The sequence below is a fragment of the Pocillopora verrucosa genome, chromosome 3 (genome assembly GCF_036669915.1).
Source record: "Pocillopora verrucosa isolate sample1 chromosome 3, ASM3666991v2, whole genome shotgun sequence".
NCBI classification, from domain to species: domain Eukaryota; kingdom Metazoa; phylum Cnidaria; class Anthozoa; order Scleractinia; family Pocilloporidae; genus Pocillopora; species Pocillopora verrucosa.
The window spans coordinates 17,448,026-17,462,960 of record NC_089314.1 but is presented as its reverse complement, the minus strand read 5'-3'; the positions used below and the strand labels follow the sequence as shown (position 1 = coordinate 17,462,960).

The following is a 14,935-nucleotide window of genomic DNA, read 5'->3' as shown; positions in this document are numbered from 1 at the left end:
TGTCTCGTGTTTAAAAGTGGCGTTTCCGGTGACCGTAGATTCTTCTCTGATTCTTCTTGTCTCAGCCAAGACTCACTACCATTAACTTTCTTCTTGTGCTTCTTACGGCATGGGACACACAGAGATGAGGTAAGCGATTGCAAATTTCTCAGTTAAAGTAAAGCCCAGTAGCATCCATCAGGAATTGAAAACCGACATGCACTCTTTACTTTTGTTTATGGAAAACTATCATTCAGATTATAAGATACGCAAATTAGGGCAGATAGTCAGCTGAAATATCGACTCTGAACTTTACGTGTCCGATTTTTATGAGGAGGATACTAGCATTTACGAACCGGAAGGTCTGAATCTCACGCCTAGTCGTGCACGATATTTGAGGGACATCGTGGGATCGCGGCCTTCGTAATCTTCAATTAAGCCAATACGAGCTAGAATAAACTTCTTCTCGGTCAAAACACATGTTTGGGATACATTGACGTCCTTCAAGTGTTCTTTAATGCTGTTCACCCACGAATTTAGAGTTGTTGCAGTCCTGGCCAGCGCGAGAAAAGTAACATTTGGTTTTACAGTTAGTTGCAAAGTAACAAGATAATTGCACCATCTTGACTCTCTATTCAAGTTGTAGGTTGAATTGGGGGCTTTTTAGACGCTCGCAGACTTATATGGCATACATAACATACATATAAAACCGATAGACGTACATTACATGGGACCAACAAAGTTTGTTGCGAGAGGGAGGAAAATATTACCAGAAGTGCAAACTCTTTGACAGTTACATGACTTTTCAGAGTTGTCTATCTCTGGCTGTCAAAAAACTTAACCCCCTCTTAAATTTACTTGGAAAATTAAACTTACAACTCCTTGCTGAATAAATTGAAATTACGAATTTAAGAGATTTTATGTTGGGTCCAAATAAACTATCCAAGTGATGAGTAGTGATTTTAGATATATCAAATTCATATATTTGCATTTGGCTCCGAGTTTGCTTGTTAGCTCAGTTGGTAGAGCGCTGCACTGGTATCGCAAAGGTCATGGGTTCAAATCCCGTACGGGCCTGAATTTTTTTTCAGGTCCTATTTTCAACTACTAGTAGTGTTCTTAGCTGCGAGGATCTCTTAAATTCGTTTCTACACCGCAGTGCAAATACATGAATTTCATATATCTAAAATCATTTAGTTGAAATTAGTTTGACGGATACGCCGGTTCTTTCAATTTTGCTATTTTGACTACACTAGACATTCCATGTGAAAAGTTTATTTAGGATGAGTCAGTCAGTCTACTAGTATACGCATCCTGATACAACCTCAACATGTGCATCCTGAAACTAAGGGTCTACAAAACGAACCTGTGTTACGCCAGATACGAAAAACTACTGAAACCCCCCCCCCCCCCCTCAGAGTTTCATGGTGCTCAATCAGGAGGTCACCTCGCCGCATCGTCGGCAATTATCGCCGGCCAGAGTCATGACGCGTTAAGCTAAGTGACCTCGTCCTTGACTAAAATAATTTTCCAAATGTAATAATAAGTGTCGAGGGCGTGAGGAAAGGCATAATTTTCATTGCTACGATCAAAGCGTAATGATGGTCCTTAATTGATACTATTTTTGACGAAACAAACTAGTGAGCATCACTGCACGAACTGAGAAAGTAAAAACTTGTATTTATCTCCCACATGTTTTGTCTGACAATAGCAGACTTCATCAAGGAGTTTTACAAGGGAAATAAGGGGGAGAGGTAGGGGAAATAAGCTTGCTTAAATACAAGTAGTAAATAAGTTGTCTCTTTTCGGTTAAAGCAAGCAGAAAGAATTCAGCAGGTGTGCCTAAGGTGTTGTATATGCGTGACATTTTTCGGACACTACATGCACGAGTATGTGATCTGTTTGAGGGTCACAAATTAAGTGTAAATATCTGATCCCTCAATACATTACATACTCGTTTATGTAACCTCTCCAGTTTTGCATAGGTCTTAGAGTGCTTCATTGCATGGATCTGCCTTCTGCGGCTAGAAGGCTAAAAGAGAATTTCTCGAGCGTAATTCCTTTTGATTATTTTAAACACATTTTTGAGAGTCACGAAACGTAAAACTTATTGGGACCTAGTTTCAAGTTTTAATTGTAATTAATAAAACACATTCTCTTGGGAAATAAAGTTATAAATAACAGGTGTTCTTTGAAACAATTAGTAGCCGAAAGAGTTTTAGTTCTGGTCGATATTGACTTTTCATTATCCTACTTCCAAATCTGAGGGAACGCGCTGATCATGAGGGAATAAAAAAAAACATACATATATGATATTGCAAGAAAGATAATAAAAATGTAATTAAAGAAAAAAAATATAACGTTAATTAATTGAGAAGAATTTTTTTACACTCTTCTTTTAAACATACGATAATACAATGCAAAGACCCAGAGTTTATACCCAGTCTCTTAGTTTAATATTACAACAATATTCTGATAAACTTTATTAATGCCTTCATCACTTATTCAAATACTTCGTTTGAAAAAAACCAAGAATTAAGAGACCTTACATCTTCAAAACTTCCAAAAAAACCAGCTAAACTTGTCAGTTACGAGAATGTTTACAGAAAGAATTGGACTCACTCGGTCCCGTTACCATTATTTATAAAACGCTAAACCATGTGCTAAAGTAACCCCAGTTTATGAAACGTTCAGCCATTACGCTAACTGATAGGTTTTTTGACCTGGTGAACAGAGAGATGTTATGAAACCCTGTTGCGTTTAGATTGGGCTTGAATATATCCTTAATTACATATTTACACTCGGCCACGAGTGCTATAAAAGGACTATACTTGTCAAATCAACCTCCCAAACTAACTGAATCATAAGTTTATTTCAGCAAAATAATGCCAGAAATCAAAACGACTCTTTCGCTAATTTTTCTATTCCGAGAAGTACGCGATCCCTTTCTTGCATAAGTTGCGAGTAATTGTGAAAGACCGTCAGTAAATTCCAGTAACTTTTTTCTTTTAGAACAAAATGTAGTTTCGGAAAATATTGTCTTCCAGAAACCGATTTTATCCAGACCAAGAAGGAAGCAGTTCCGGTAACCACTGCAAGACCAAATGGTAGGACTATGAAAACAAATTACACAATTATTAGATAAAAAATTGACCTTTTTCCAATTCCAGATTTGAAATTTCTGTTTGCTTGTTCTATGTTATTTAGACTGTGTCATCAAGAAAGAATTTTGAATTTCAGAAAAGTTTATCCTAGTTGTTACCCTATTGTCACAAATAATAAAAAGTCCAAAACGAAACAGTCTCGGGAGATAACTTTAGCGTCATAAATTAAAGAGCTGAGCACCAGAGAATTCCTCTTCTGGAATGAGGGGAGATGCTCTTTACATTTTAATCCTCTTATGTTCTGTGTAACACTCATGTAAAGGAGATTTATAAGGTTCTCTCTCAATTAAAAACCTGGAACTTTCAATTTGATGATAAAGCATCCTTGTGGGCTCGTTTGTTTTAATGAAATGACAACAAATTTTTCAGTTTCATTTTTTATCTGTACAAAAAAGGAGTCTGCAGGGAAATAAGATCATTTGTGACACAGTGAAGAAAGATCAAAGAAACTGGAGTCTATAGTGAGAATTACAAAAATGACCGTTGGTCCTTACATGTAATATCAGTTAACTTGTCGATCCAGTATTTTATCAAGGAAATATGAGAACGTAACCAAAAAACAGTGAAATTAGCTATATTGCTTTCAATTGGTAAATTGGTAAGAACTCTAACGCTTCATTCGTTCTTTCAATTTCTTATTGAATTGAATTTCTTGGACGTCATACTCTGTCTGTGCCCTCTGCAAATCACTCTGGACCCTTGCAAGCTGTTCATCGAGCCTTTTGCCAAAGGAATTTATGTAGGTATAAATGAAAAGGGTTAAACTCGCCGCTCCAAACGCACCTCCGATCCCAAGTAAAGCGAGATTCGCTGTTTCCAACTCACCTAGACGTTCACTAAAGTTCTTAACGGCTCCGGTTTGGTTGGCAGTTGGAAAATTCACATTCAACGCAACTAGGATGTATTAAAATGAAGTTAAATCAATCTGGAAATATTCCAGAAATTACGTAGAATGCCAAAAATGAAGGGGAAATCTGAGCAAGGGATACTCAAAATCATTTCTGTGATTAACAAATAGATTCCATGTTGGCGGGCGTCTGTTTTGTTGTTTTAGAAGCAAAAAAACAGTTAATGATGACATCATCAATGTGTCTGTCCTCCAATGGATGGTAAGGAAGGGCCAAACAAAATGTGCATCTAATTTAGCCTATTATATAAAGTAATGTTAATGGTTTGCAGCGCGGTGAAGCAGATTCCAAGTTACAACAAAAAGACAGCCAATAAAACCTCTAGAAACGAAACACGAAAAGCGAATAAAATATAAATAAGTAAATAAATTATACATACAGGTGACCTGCAAAGCATATTTAATGTCTTCATGAATTACTGTTTTAAAAAATTTTTTTAGGCGACCTGTCTATCATGAAACATACACATTTATTATGGGAAATCTTTTGGAGTGACAAGGCTTTGGTTCCTTCTGAAATTTTATTCGCTCGAGCTCTACACAATGAGGCCGAACAGAAGCCATTTTTCCTGAAGGACTTGTGTTTTTCTGGCAAATTCGGGCCCCCAATGTCATTTCACAATTCTAGCTGCCAAGACTAATTTCAAAACGGCCATAAGATCTTGAGGAAACTCTAAACCTTGGTGAGATGAATGGCACCACGTTCAGGTTAAGAAAAACAAAAGATTTTAAGCTCAGTACGTTGGTCACCAGAAATTATGCATGTACTAACCTCCACCAATCGTTAAAATGGCAAGACATCCAGTTGAAATGGCAGCAACACTAACTTGATGGCTCCACCTTTCTGCGTCTATATCTGCCTTGAGCTGGTTGAAAGCCTGATAAGCACTGTCCAAGTATTTCTTACTCATCTCCAGGTTGTATCCCATATCTTCAACATCCATTTGCAAAGTACGAATATCTTCATCAGGGATTCCCTTGAAATTTGCGCGTTTTGCCTCACGTACCTGTAGGATAGTTAAAAACTGTCAATATTCACAAGTAATCCCATACCGAAAACGTAGTTTAAATTACCTGAGGATAATTTCAAAGTCCGCTCTATAGGAACCATATGTTATACCCATGAGCGTCAGCCGTGTGGGTGAGAATTTTTTGTGTTCATAGCCATATCATTGAATCACACTCTGCCCTGCCTACAAAAGTTCAAATTATCACAAATTTATAACACAAGTGAGATGATTGCGGTTTCGTTGCTTGACAAGATCGGAAGAATGTAATTGTATATCAGGTGCTATTATCAGCTGTTACCAAGGCAACGTGAACGTTGATTCGTACATTCTGGCCTAAAATAATAGCACATTATGGAGTTGCATATGAATATGCATAAAAAATATTTACACAACTGGTCCTTCAATTCTTCTTTTATGCCTCCAGATGCTATTGATTTCAGTTCAACACAGATAATGGATTTCTTAAGATAGGAACCTTCGTGGGTTAAGCTATATATTCCTAGATTTGGAGCTCACAATGTACAAGCGTTCCCGAGTCAGCCGAATTGAAGTTGACTTTTAAGGTGTACCCCATGGATCCAAGAGTAGGTGAAATAAACCAAAAATAGAAATCATTAATTGAGTAAACTGGTTACATTCTGAGAGGAATGAGGAGATAGGAATGAGGCCCGATAGTATAAAATATTCAGAGACGACAAACATGATTATTGAATATGATCCCAACGGTAATTAAGTGAATTCTCACCTTTTCTATTAGGGAATGTATTATTTTGTCGGTCCCCTTCAAAATATCTTGGCATTTTTTCAAGTATTCAGTTATCTCGTCGACCTTTGTTTGCATGTGTGATGGAAGTTTACTTGTTTCATCTGCTTTCTGTTGGGTTTCTACCTCATTGAAAAAACTTGAGTGACAAGCCATTGTCATTGTCAGCCTCATCCAATCACCAAAAAGAAGTGTTTTGCAAAGGTTTCTCGCAAGCTCTGGCCACTCCTGGTCGACGCCTACGACTGCATCTTGGATCAAGCTGGATAAAATTAGCACGACTTCGTTAAAGTTTTTCAGTCGCTGATCGACTTCTGGAGTGCCAGCGTTAGCTTCTTCCATAAACCGTCTTACAGATTCCAAACTGATCTGGCAAGTATTTAAGAAGGTATCCATCGTATCAAAACTTCACGACCTATCGAGAGACCATAAAGCAAGCTAAGGTAAATAACAAGTCCCTTCCTTGAAGTAAAGTTGCAGCCCATTTCGCCGAAATACTAGTCAACTTAAAGCTCTCAATTACACCGCTCAATTACATCTCAAGTACACAAAGTAAATCTATAACATATATAGAATCTCTTGGTGATAGAAATATATAGGATGATAAGGATGTTTATCATATGACCTGTCCGGCCCCGCCGGGCTTGTGCTGCTTTGTTGCAAAAAAGAGAAAAAAGAAAAAGGAAAATTTTTTCGCTTCTGTTGAGTGACGGCGGTAAGCAAAAATTAGAAAATAATTCACGTTTTTCGATAAGTTGTGTTTTCTTGTTCCGACTCGAAAAAACAAACAAAAGGTTTTTGATGTAGAATCTGGTTTTTCCGCGCCCGTCAGTCTATCGCGTCCTACTTAAGTAAAAAAAAGTTTGCGAATCGTTCAAAAATTAGTCAGTGGTCATATGATAAAATGCATATTGACTCAAGTGGTTAAGGTCGGGTCGGAAGGGAACATATTTGGCTCGAGGTCATGATGCACGAATCTCGCTGCACCCGGTCCGTGCGTCACGACCTCGAGCCAAATATGTTCCCATCCGGCCCTTCCACTCAGTCAATAAGTACACAATATATTCGTATGTAGGATGATACCGTAAAATTCCGGAAATAAGCCCCTTCATGTATAAGCCCTTCCGTATAGAAGCCCCCCAAATCTGAAACGCAAAAATACCTCCTGTAATAAGCCCCGCCGAACATAAGCCCCCGCGGGCTTGTATTTAGAAATTATCCTCAATTAAACAAACCAAAGCAAACCACACATAAGAATGATAACTTGCACCAACTTATAAATTGCATGCTAAAGTTTATTGTCTTTTACGCAGTTCGTTCTTCACTCGCGCGTTGAATTTCTTGGGTTCGTAGACAAAGTATTTACAAGGGAGTTCGATCCCGCTACCCTGCACCTTAACTCTCTCTGATGCTCCTCAAACAATATGAGCTTTCATAGTTATCATGAACTTTGAGTCTGAACTACGTTACCGTTTTTACTGTATTTACGTCTTAATAAAGTTTATTGCCGTTGTGTTTGAACTTGGCATTTTCAGTGTGATTAATTTGTTACGAATTTCTAGCCAAAACCCTAGTATTACTAGTTGCACATTAAAAAATTTTGACACAAATTTCCCTCCAATTATAGGCCCAACCAATTTTGAAACACAAATTTCCCTCCTATAATAAGCCCCTTCCAAAACTAAGCCCCCCGAAAAGGTCCTTTGAAAAATATGAGCCCCGGGGCTTATTTTCGGAATTTTATGGTATGTATATATACATACATACATATATTTTTATTTTCGTTTTCAAAAACGTTGCAAAGTTGAAAACATATATTGAATATATAAACCTTTTCTTTTGTCATCAAAAAGAGACACTTAAAGGTGTAAGGTTATATATTTACTGCGTATTTTGATATTGCAACGTTTTTGAAAATGATTATGTAGGTATCTATATCATATAAAGAACATTTCTAATAAACCCAATAAAGCTCAATTCAAAGAAAGACTAACGGACATCAAGCGACAGGCGGGTTTAAAATGGTGCTCTGAAAGTGGACATTCTCCCAAGAAAAGTTTAACAAATTGGCGTGTGATTCAGATAGAAACTCTATTTCCACGAGAAATTTTATATGGGAAATAGCCAAAGAAGATCACAATCTATCATTGCTGACCAGCTTTCACTTTGATTCCTTTAAGTATTTGTATCGCGCAAATGAAATCAACATCTGAGAGAGAGAGAAAGCCAGACATTTTTCACCACATGATGGTTTACAAATTTCATTGTGACCTGAGTAAAACAGGATTATTCACATTCCGACGATCAAACTACACGATCAGAGCTTACTCCTGGGCTAAAACCATTGAATGTCAAAGAGCTATTGGTTGATTATGATCATGGCTAATGTAGTGCGTCATACACTGGTGCAACACAAAATGGCGCCCTCGGAATATTCAGGCATCAATAATTCTCGTATTTATTTCCAGTTTTGGTTCTAGTTTTCCAATTTTCTATCGAATCTTCATAATGTAAGGCATTTTCATTAGTTAAAAGCCGGGCAACTTATAAAGGATAATTTTCTTCCAATAAGACTCTTTGTTACTTCGATTTAGAGGGCCGCGCACGTCATCATAGTGTGTTGTAGAGAGTTATTAGGATGAGGCTTGCGTGAGAAAGGTCCAAAGATGACATTAATCAACCTTCCCCCAACATTTTCGAGACGATCAATCAATGAGAGTGAAATAGCTTTTTAAGTTGTTTTCCCAGAGAACAAACATATCAAGTTTCCCATCTTTGATGCTTTTAAAGTTCAGTTTTAAGTTACAGTTGTGTTTTCTTCTTGATTATTCGTCCTAAGATTATCTAAGTAGACTCAGCAAATCTGACCAGGATCCAGGTTCCAAAGCCGTAGATCTTACAATCTGCCGTCAGTAACTCGGAGTTTTAAATCTACCTGTAATTTAAAAAGTAGCAGCTTTCGCTTTGGCCTTAATTAAAACATCCTTAGATCTTTTCCGAGAAAAAATCTAGTTAAGAGTCATCTTCCGGTGCTTTTTAAGTCTATTTTGCATATTCATATGAAGAGGCTTAACTCGACATCGGTTGAACATTTTCGGACCACGATTTTTGTTCTATTTCTTCATCACCTAGATCTGGATTTTGCTTAATTCTGCTCGTTTCGAGTGTAAATGCGCAATTATAATGACATGATCGTATGCTAAACCTGTCGGAACCAGGGCAAATTTTGAAATACGAAATGTCTCTGTACATTTACGCTACTCCCTTGCTAGCGCATTTGTTCAAAGACATCCAACTCATATCACACTGTTTCAGTCCGAAAAAGCGATCGATCGGGAAAAGAGTTCTTATAATTGTTTTGATACCTTTATTTGCAAGCACTCTGTGATGATGTATCGTTTTCTTGGAAACTCCGTAAAAATGCTCTTAAAACAGCTCTGCTACTTAAATTTAAGTTGCAGAGTGCATGCAAATAAAGATATAAAAACAATTGTGCGTTTCGTAAAACCACTCTTCTCGTCGAAGCTATGATTATATGTTAATCAAAGTGTTTTACCAACAAATGGCAACTAAGGGTTACTTCATGTTAATGAAAAGGACTGCATAAAAATGTGAAAAGAGTGCAGTATTCCTGGAATAAAACACTGTTGCATTTTCATGTCTATTGGCTATTTTCTGAGAAACGTTTCTGAAAGTCGTAGAAGTTTCGTTCTTATGAAATAGGTCACGTTCTTGATCAGTATAACTATCGTAGTGATACTTGCAGAAAGTTTTGCCGCAATTATCCCATCGGAAAACTACCTCAGTACAAGTTATTTTACGTGCTTTGTTCTTAGCCAAAAGAAATACCATTCAGGTCATATGGTGGTCTCCTATGTATAAATGTCAAGATAGTTGACTGCTAACAACCCAACGATAAATATAAAGAGCGAAACAACTCAGTCTTGCATTTGAAGGAAACAAAGTTTGTCACCACAAGAGAAAGCTCTTTTATAACTCCTTATACTTTTGGAAAAGAAATAAACCGATGAAACATGTCTTTTGAAAGTTTATGCATATTTTTTACTCTCAAATCTTTTACTGAATGACAAGACCCCTACAATTCTTTCAATATTTTCAAGAAAAAAAACTTGTTAAAAGTCCTCTGGTGCTTTTCAGCTTTGTCAGTCCTTTTAGCATGTCCGCATGAAGGTGCTTGACTCGATATGAGGATTTTTGTTCTATTTCTTACCCACCCATGATAATGGTGGTCGTGATCTTCGTGCGTAGATGCGTGATTATAGTATTTGAAATGATATAACTTATACGCTAAACCTGTCGGAACCTAGCGAAATTTCCTCACGCTGAGCATTAAAACAATATGTTTTATAAATCTTTACATTTAAAACGAAACAAGCGATCAATCTAAATCGTGTCAGCAGCAGAGAAACTTAATTCGAATAACGAAGAGAGCTTGGGTGTGCCAGCTAGTAATCGATGTGTAGTGCCGAAAGCCAACCAAACGAAAACTCTGCCTTAAATGATTAGATACTCTGGAAGACATAGAATGACTTACCAGAAATAATGTAAGAGCAGGAGGACGAAGGAAAGCTGAATGAAGTTTGAACAGCTAGGAAATGAATTTCCACCTTTAAAGCAACCCAAAAACGCTTTGTTGTTCTATTTGGAAGCCTTCTCCTCCCGCAGCTGTCTCAGTCTCAAGACTCCCAGAACCCAGCAGTAAGGGTAATCTTTTTCCAATAAGACTCAGTGTAATTGTAGAAGGCCATTAGGGTATGTCTAAAGATTAGATTGGTCTAAAGGTAAACATTAACTCCTTAGCGTTCAGGTTCTCAAAAACATCATTCATTATTTATTAACAAGATAATGGAGTCAGTAACCTAACTCCATTTAAAGTAACAAACAAAGTTAAAATAATAATGTTTCAGTATAAAGTGATTCATAACGTGCTTCGTGCTTTAAAAAAAAACAAAACAAAACAAAAAACCTAACTCCAATGCCTGGGAAGGTTTAAAATGTTTTCTTCCTTAGAACGAAACCAAACGAAGTGATTATCACTTCTTATCTGTCCTAACGGAATTTCAAAGCAGAAACACTTAGTAGAATATCTGTTTATTTACGCACATCAAAATGGCGTCTCGTCTCTCGCATGCAAAACAGTCTCTTCCAGGAAACGTAATTTGTTTTAAAAAATCAATTAATGTCTCCAGTTCATTGTTGTTGATGTTCTTTGTTGACCATCACTGTTATTTAAACAGCCTCGATTAAAGGAAAGAAAAAATTCATGACGTGATGTAAACTAATGACTCGCTGCCGAAAAGAGTGTAGTATTCATGGAGTAAAACATTGCTGCGTTGTTATGTCTATTTGCTATTATCTAAGAAATGTTGCTGGAAGCTTATGAAACACTTAAGTGGCGATCTCTGTAAGAACGGTCCAGGGCATTTCGCGTCGGAACAAAGTTTTCCCTCAAACTTTGCCCAATAATCTATCGTTGGTAGCAAGTAAATTAAACCACATTGGTTTCTCGAAATAGGTTAAAATAAAATTTTTAGAGCTCTCAATAGTCAAAGCTGCAAAAGGCCCTTTTTTGACCGCTTACGACATCGAAAATTTCAAAAGTTAAAAAGCCCGGTCCTCGTATCACACCGCATGCAGCAAAATGTCTCTTATATCATTAAACTGTGTGATATGTAAGGTTAATAAAAAGCATTTTAATTTTGATATTTGTTTATTCAGAGGTTCGTCATAATTTATTTAAAAACACTCGTTAGACAGCTTTCTGAAATTGGTCAAAAGTACTCCTTTCTTGGTTGATATTGCTCAAGTCCAGACCAGACCATTGGAAACTCCGCTTGATTTCTACTAATAAGATGTTTGGCAGCAAAAAAATATAAAAACATCTTGCACTTATTAATTTTCTTCGCCGTGGTGACTTCAAACTTTTAGCGATTTTGCTAGCGTAACAGCCGATTATGCAAATTAGTTCATTGAGCAAACTCCGACCGTTTTCTAATATATAGATTTAGCCAAGCCTAAAAGCGGAGCTCGCATAAGTAGCCCAGTAAATCTTAGATTTTGACCATTTTAAGTTGAAAATATAGTAGGACAGAGCTCTTAGACCACACAGATTGATACTTTTAGCAATTTAAAAGGCCAAAATTTGACAAATTTCACTATCTTGTGACGAAAGACGTCATCAACAACGTATCGAATATCATAATTTGATTAGCGCTCAGTCAACCCCCTTTAATAGTAATCTCTTTTTTTTAAATAATTGGCTTCTGCTATTTCACATTTGACCTCTGACAGCTTATGCTATTCAACCTGTAGGAACATTCCAGAATCAAACTACAGGACTTTATTGAGTGTAACCGGCGATAACAGCGCACATTAAAATACACCGTGACCAGTGACTCTGTCACGTAATTCAATTGTGTAATCATCTTTAATTACTTCTACTATCTAAATAAATCAGCGATAACATCGTCTTTTGGCTCAGAATTCTAGTCGGCAGGAATAAGAGAAAATTTTGTCCGCACACCTGTCTCTATGACAGTTCTATTCAGAAATTTAGAGAGTTTTTAGGGAAAGGGACCCCGCGTTTTTAACGAAAATAAATCATTTCGTAACGTGTCACCTCATTTTTCCAACAATTAGCCATATCTATGTTGTAAAGTGAGTAATCTCATTAGCTGTAATCCAATTACCTCTTTCGGTACTGGTTTGCTCTGATTAACAACACTAAATTCATGAAGTAGTATTCGCAATAAGATGTTCAGCTTTCTGTCGCATTCCTTTAGAAAGCTCGTGCGGAGACTCACGATGAGTTTCCGGTTTGTTTAACTTACTTCAGTGTACTGACTCAGTAGAAAGTCATCTCTCCTTAATCCATTTGTTAAAAGAGAGTGTCGCGGAAGGAGAGCTTATCCTAGCAAGGGCTGGCCTGTTCGATGTACAAGACTCAGTTATGGCAAAAATGTTGGTCTGCGCAAAGCATAGGCACACCTATGGGAAGTTCTGGCGCCAAAGATCAGCGTGCCAGTATCCGACACACCCTGGTAGCGATTCCAAGGGGGCAAAGGCCATTTCTAAGATATATGTCGTTCTCGTTCACGTAGGTTCAGGTAGGAACAAGTGATTTAAAATAAGTGGCTGATTTCAACCAATCTCTCCCGTTTTTTCCCCAATCGCTCGTTCGTATATTAATCCACTTTTTCCTACGTCCAGTTATTTGTATCAACTGCCGCAACAAGCACAATGCTCCTGTGCAAAAAAAAAGGCTTGGGTCTCTTTGGAATCCACAGAGAAAGAAGCCAGTGATTCCTGCGTTTATGTGAGGTAAAAGAGTTTGTGCGAATAAATAGCGTTTGATATTGATGCATGCTGTTGTGTACATAAGCTGAGATACATAACCTTTTTCCAATATGAAAATGCTCTACGGACGGTAATTGTTAATAAATAACTTAAGTAATTTATCAAGGCTTACTAGAGCCTTGTCTGTATCAAGGATCTCAAGGTAGTTGCCTTTTGGTTACGTTAATTGCAAAACACACTGAAAGATACCTCTGTTTGTATCGATTCAGTTTTTGTAGATATTTTGTAAACTACAAAAGAGATGTTCCTAGTGCTAAAATAGTTAACCTGCGTACAAGGCTCTCGGCGAAAAGCCTGTAGCAAGCATCTGAGAGAACAGACGCCATGTCTTTCTCTCGCGTGACTTCTCACTTGTGCGTGCTAGGTTTAATCACTCGCGCCCACTTGACTTTGAAAGCATGTTACCAAGTTAAGTGTAAACATTCATCTAAAACTTCATATCTTTTATCGAAGGCCAAGCAAAGATACTGCTCTAGAGAAGTTCAAACTAGCCATGAGCTCACCTATTACCAAGTTCTTCCAGGCTATCCCACAGTATCAATGATGAAATGTGGACTCCTTCAGCCGTGTTGGCGCTTGACGAAAGCGTAGAAATACAGGATTTCAGACCAGCGAGAGGAAGTGTCCAAGATCCAATTCAAGTCTTCAGTGCGTGCATTGATAGCCTCGCTGATGCTGTAAAAGAAGCCCAGGATTACACATTTGGAATCCCAAGTAGATTTTTGGGAAAAATGCTCCTTTCCTAAAAAATCTGAATTTTTTCAAAAAGCTGAGGAAGCGTACCAGCTGGTGTGCGATGTCATGCCTCCAAGAGATGGTAAAGCGTTATTCCAAGCGGTCGTAGACCATGAACAGAAGTGCAAGACAGCTATTGATATTGGCCTTCAAACCCTTATATTCGCCTATCAGAACACTCCCACAAAATCACTTAAGACTCAAATAATGAGTATTTATGCTGATAGATTCTCAGCCAACGAGCGTAAACGCATACATCAGCAATTTGAAAACCTCTCTGATAGACAAATAAAGAAGGCAAGAGCACAGGCGAAGAGTGAGGGGCCTGGAGCGCCTATTGAAAAAATCCCGCGTCATAGAATCCATATACAACAGCGTCAGCTAAATCACTTCTAAGAGTTCACTATGAGGCTATATTACTATCAAGACGTAGCCTACGATACTCGCACCATAAAACTTGAGAACGGTGAAGAGTTTGTCATACCTAACGTGGTGCGAACAGTGGCCGAGAGCATCATCATTAATCAATAAATGGATCATCGAAAAGAAACTGGATTTCAACCGATAAGTAAATCTACGATGTGGAGAGTGCTAGAAGTTCAAGGGGCCACACAGAGGAAATCATTGCGGGGTCTACACAATACTGCAGCTGAGGGAGCGGATGGTTTTAAAGGGCATGTAAACCCATAAAACGTTCATTTTCTTTTCACATAGATGTTTAGTAAATATATCAAGTACACCAAAGATACCATTCGTTTTTTCTCAAAAGTCCATTTTCACTTCGTAAAATCTCTTCCAAATTCGAAACATTCGCCATCTTTCCTGTGACGTTACGGGTGGAACCTCCAAAGTTTCGTTTCATAATCGTGTGAGACACATAGGAGTCTTCTCCACAGTCGTTGTTTGCCGGTCTTGTCATGATTTTTTTACTTACAGTTTGCTTGAATATATTCAATTTTTTCATTATGGTGAAGAGCTGTGTCGTCCAGTTTTGTACTGA

General features: G+C 37.6%; 1 protein-coding gene across 1 annotated transcript; it reads right to left on the bottom strand.

Moving 5' to 3' along the window:
- Positions 1-2,191: 2,191 nt before the first annotated feature.
- LOC131771712 (uncharacterized) lies at positions 2,192-10,501 on the bottom strand. The gene is made up of 4 exons (XM_059087560.2): positions 10,379-10,501; positions 5,806-6,238; positions 4,823-5,057; positions 2,192-4,037 (listed from the first exon to the last, which is right to left on the bottom strand). Exons 2-4 carry the CDS (start codon positions 6,217-6,219, stop codon positions 3,751-3,753), a joined length of 936 nt encoding a protein of 311 aa, XP_058943543.1. The 5' UTR covers positions 6,220-6,238; positions 10,379-10,501; the 3' UTR covers positions 2,192-3,750.
- Between the last annotated feature and the right edge of the window lie 4,434 nt (positions 10,502-14,935).

What these genes read in the sequence shown, in the direction of transcription:
- LOC131771712 (XM_059087560.2), bottom strand. Translation starts at nt 6,219, where the DNA reads ATGGATACCTTCTTAAATACTTGCCAGATCAGTTTGGAATCTGTAAGA. An exon ending in TACATTCCCTAATAGAAAAG is followed by an intron (nt 5,058 to 5,805) that starts GTGAGAATTCAC and finishes ACTATCCTACAG; the next exon opens with GTACGTGAGGCAAAACGCGC. An exon ending in CATTTTAACGATTGGTGGAG is followed by an intron (nt 4,038 to 4,822) that starts GTTAGTACATGC and finishes AATACATCCTAG; the next exon opens with TTGCGTTGAATGTGAATTTT.